Source organism: Physella acuta, unplaced genomic scaffold (assembly GCF_028476545.2).
Source record: "Physella acuta isolate Inbredline_101_S28 unplaced genomic scaffold, ASM2847654v3 ptg000320l, whole genome shotgun sequence".
NCBI classification, from domain to species: domain Eukaryota; kingdom Metazoa; phylum Mollusca; class Gastropoda; family Physidae; genus Physella; species Physella acuta.
In genome coordinates this window covers 707756-710518 of record NW_026731839.1, presented here as the reverse complement: position 1 = coordinate 710518, position 2763 = coordinate 707756, and the positions used below count along the sequence as shown (strand labels likewise).

The window sequence follows — 2763 nt, the reverse complement described above, 5'->3', positions numbered from 1 at the left end:
CTTTTACTTATTTTTGAAATTTCGTTTATCTACCTGAAACAGTAAGCAAGTTATAGGCTTTTGAAAAACTAAAAGTAGAATAATTTTCACTTTCGGTTACCGAAAATCGGTGAAAAGTTGATACATAACTAAAAATTTGATATACTTTTATATAAAATTTCGTCAACCTAGCTGTCACGGTATTCAAGTTATCGTGTTTACAGACAGACAACACAGACAGACGACACCCACACACAGAGAGCCAAGATAGCAAAATTAATTTTTTCCGATTTTAAAACGTCGATTTTTTTTGCACGCTTACAGTACTTCATTTATATACAAGAAATTAAAAACAAAGGCAACACGACCTGTTTATCAAGGTAGACAATCTACTCATGACAGGATGAGATTCAGGGGAAACAATAAAAACTTTAACCACGCCGTGGGGTCTGATGGTAATCAGTCGAAGGTGGATGGTAAGCGGATGAGGAAATTAAAAACCTGAGGTTTTTTAATAGCTACGAAAAGCAATAACTGTTAATGAAATTTCTCAAGCGCTGGGATTGGTGACTTGTCTGTGTCAAAGTGACAAAGAAAAAAAATATTTTTGTAAAAAAATCCAAACACCTAATAGATCTAAATTCTAAATCTAGATCTATTATATTTATATCCTCCACCAAACAGGGATTTCTACAGTATGCAGGCAGCTCGCCTCCCCCACCCCCCCCCCCCCAATATACCGACAGCCCAGCCCGCCCCTGTATAACGTAAGTTGTAGGTCAATAACTTCTACCAGCGGGGGGGGGGGGGGGGCTGACGTCAAAACTATGCCTTTGGGGTTTATCAGATTGTAACAACGACGTATGGGCGGACATGCATGGATTGAAATATTCAAAAGATTATTGCAAATAGTATTTCAAGTGTACCAGTCATACACGCTACAACATTTACAGATTGTAACAAAACGTGTGCGCGTACATGCAAGGATTCAAATATTCAACAGATGTTTGCAAATATTAATTCAAGTGCTTGCGTGTACCAATCATACAGGCATAAATATTTACATTGAGCAATCATGTACACAATTTAAATAAAACATTACACACATCAAAGACTTTGGTTTAGGGTTAGCGCAAACTTTGGATTATTGATAAGTTGGTAGTAAGCGGTATAGTTAACACACGGGTTAAGCTTTTAAGCTTTATGGTTAAGTATCTTTGTCCAATGTACCATAATTAGCTTCAAGTCATATGGTTTTATTATTTAATCTCGGGGTTTTATTGGATCTAAGTAATTGGCGTCTCCGTACAGTTTCCTGACAACATGGCATCCCATAATTCCTTCATATACTTGACGTTGTACATGGTGGTCGCGTACCGTCTGTACACCAGGTCACAAAACGTGTACTTTTGTCCACCGAAGGCAAAAGCCGAGTTCCCCAGTCTAGTGATGTTTAACGTGACGGCCATGATGCCTGTGATGAACGCGTCCTCGTTGGGAACGATGTGAACAAAGGGAAAACTCGCAGCCATTTTATGAACAGCGGGACCAGATATCACGTAGGAATGTCCGTAGATGTACTTAGGGAAGTAGGAATATGCGTACACGTCTTTTGGTACAGCCCATCTTCCATCTCGCACTACAAAAGGCTTATCGTACCCATGCTGGTACCCAACTATAAAGTTAGTGTAGTTGTACGCTAGAGACTGAAGAAGTTTTAACAGTACTTGAAGATGAGCAAAGGTATCCATATCCACTTTAGCGACAAATTTAGCATGTGGACAATGTTTGGACGCCCAAGTCAAAGCCGTGGCTAACTTTAATGACAAGTTCCCGTAGCTGTCTTTAAAACTTGCCACAACGATGTCCCCATAAAGTTTGGATTCGTTGTACAATTCAAGATTCTCTACATCTGTGAAGCCTTCATTCCCGAAGAAAAAGACCAATCGAACCAAACCTTTTTGGCTCCAGGAGTTATCGTAAATTGGTGACGCCCATGTCTGACGTATGAGTAGCCTCCAGTCACTGTGCTGTTTAACGCTCATAATCATCACCAACAGGTCAACATCACCTGAACACACGGACGTACCCGGGATCGAATACTGGCTAGAAATGTCCGACACACGTGAACTATTGAGATAAAAGTACGTGAAGTTCTCAAAATATCCCGGGTACTCTTTAAACTCAGTTGTCTTTGAGCTCAGGTTGGAGAGTAATTGTGTATCATCTGAGGTAAAGTTGGTGACTGGTATGAACAAATGGTGAGAGGTTGAGTGAACGGATTGATTAAATGTAGTAGCTTCTGTAGCAAATGCAGTTGTGTACAGTCGTGTAGTCTCCGCTGTTGTGGTAGCTGTTGTTGTTGTTGTAGTGGTAGCTGTTGTTGTGGTAGCTGTTGTTGTTGTTGTTGTGGTAGCTGTTGTTGTTGTTGTTGTGGTAGCTGTTGTTGTTGTTGGTGGTGGTGGTGGTGGTGTATGTACATCTTGACGTGTCGTGGGCTGTTGTATGAAGATTGTTGTAGACGCCACATCAGCAGATGTGACTCGATGTTTTCCAGCAGTGTTTCTGTCCTGGAGGTTGTTCTGACTTTCAACTGGGAAGCCGTTATACTGGCACCCTCCGAACTGTAGGTTGATGCCAGTCGTGATGACGTAGGTGGCAACTATCAGCAGCAGACCGGAGAATATGAGATATTTTCTAGGTGTACCCGCAGACGTCGTCCTTGGTCGCAGCATGCTGGGGAATATGAAAAAATATTTTAAGCAGGGGTAGATGCGAGTTTGG

At 41.3% G+C, this 2763-nt stretch overlaps 1 protein-coding gene across 1 annotated transcript; it reads right to left on the bottom strand.

Annotated features, from left to right (window-relative positions):
• Positions 1-958: 958 nt before the first annotated feature.
• Positions 959-2276, bottom strand: LOC131940528 (lactosylceramide 1,3-N-acetyl-beta-D-glucosaminyltransferase-like). Its single transcript, XM_059299192.1, has one exon. The coding sequence runs from the start codon at positions 2028-2030 to the stop codon at positions 1266-1268; it is 765 nt and encodes a 254-aa protein (XP_059155175.1). The 5' UTR covers positions 2031-2276; the 3' UTR covers positions 959-1265.
• Between the last annotated feature and the right edge of the window lie 487 nt (positions 2277-2763).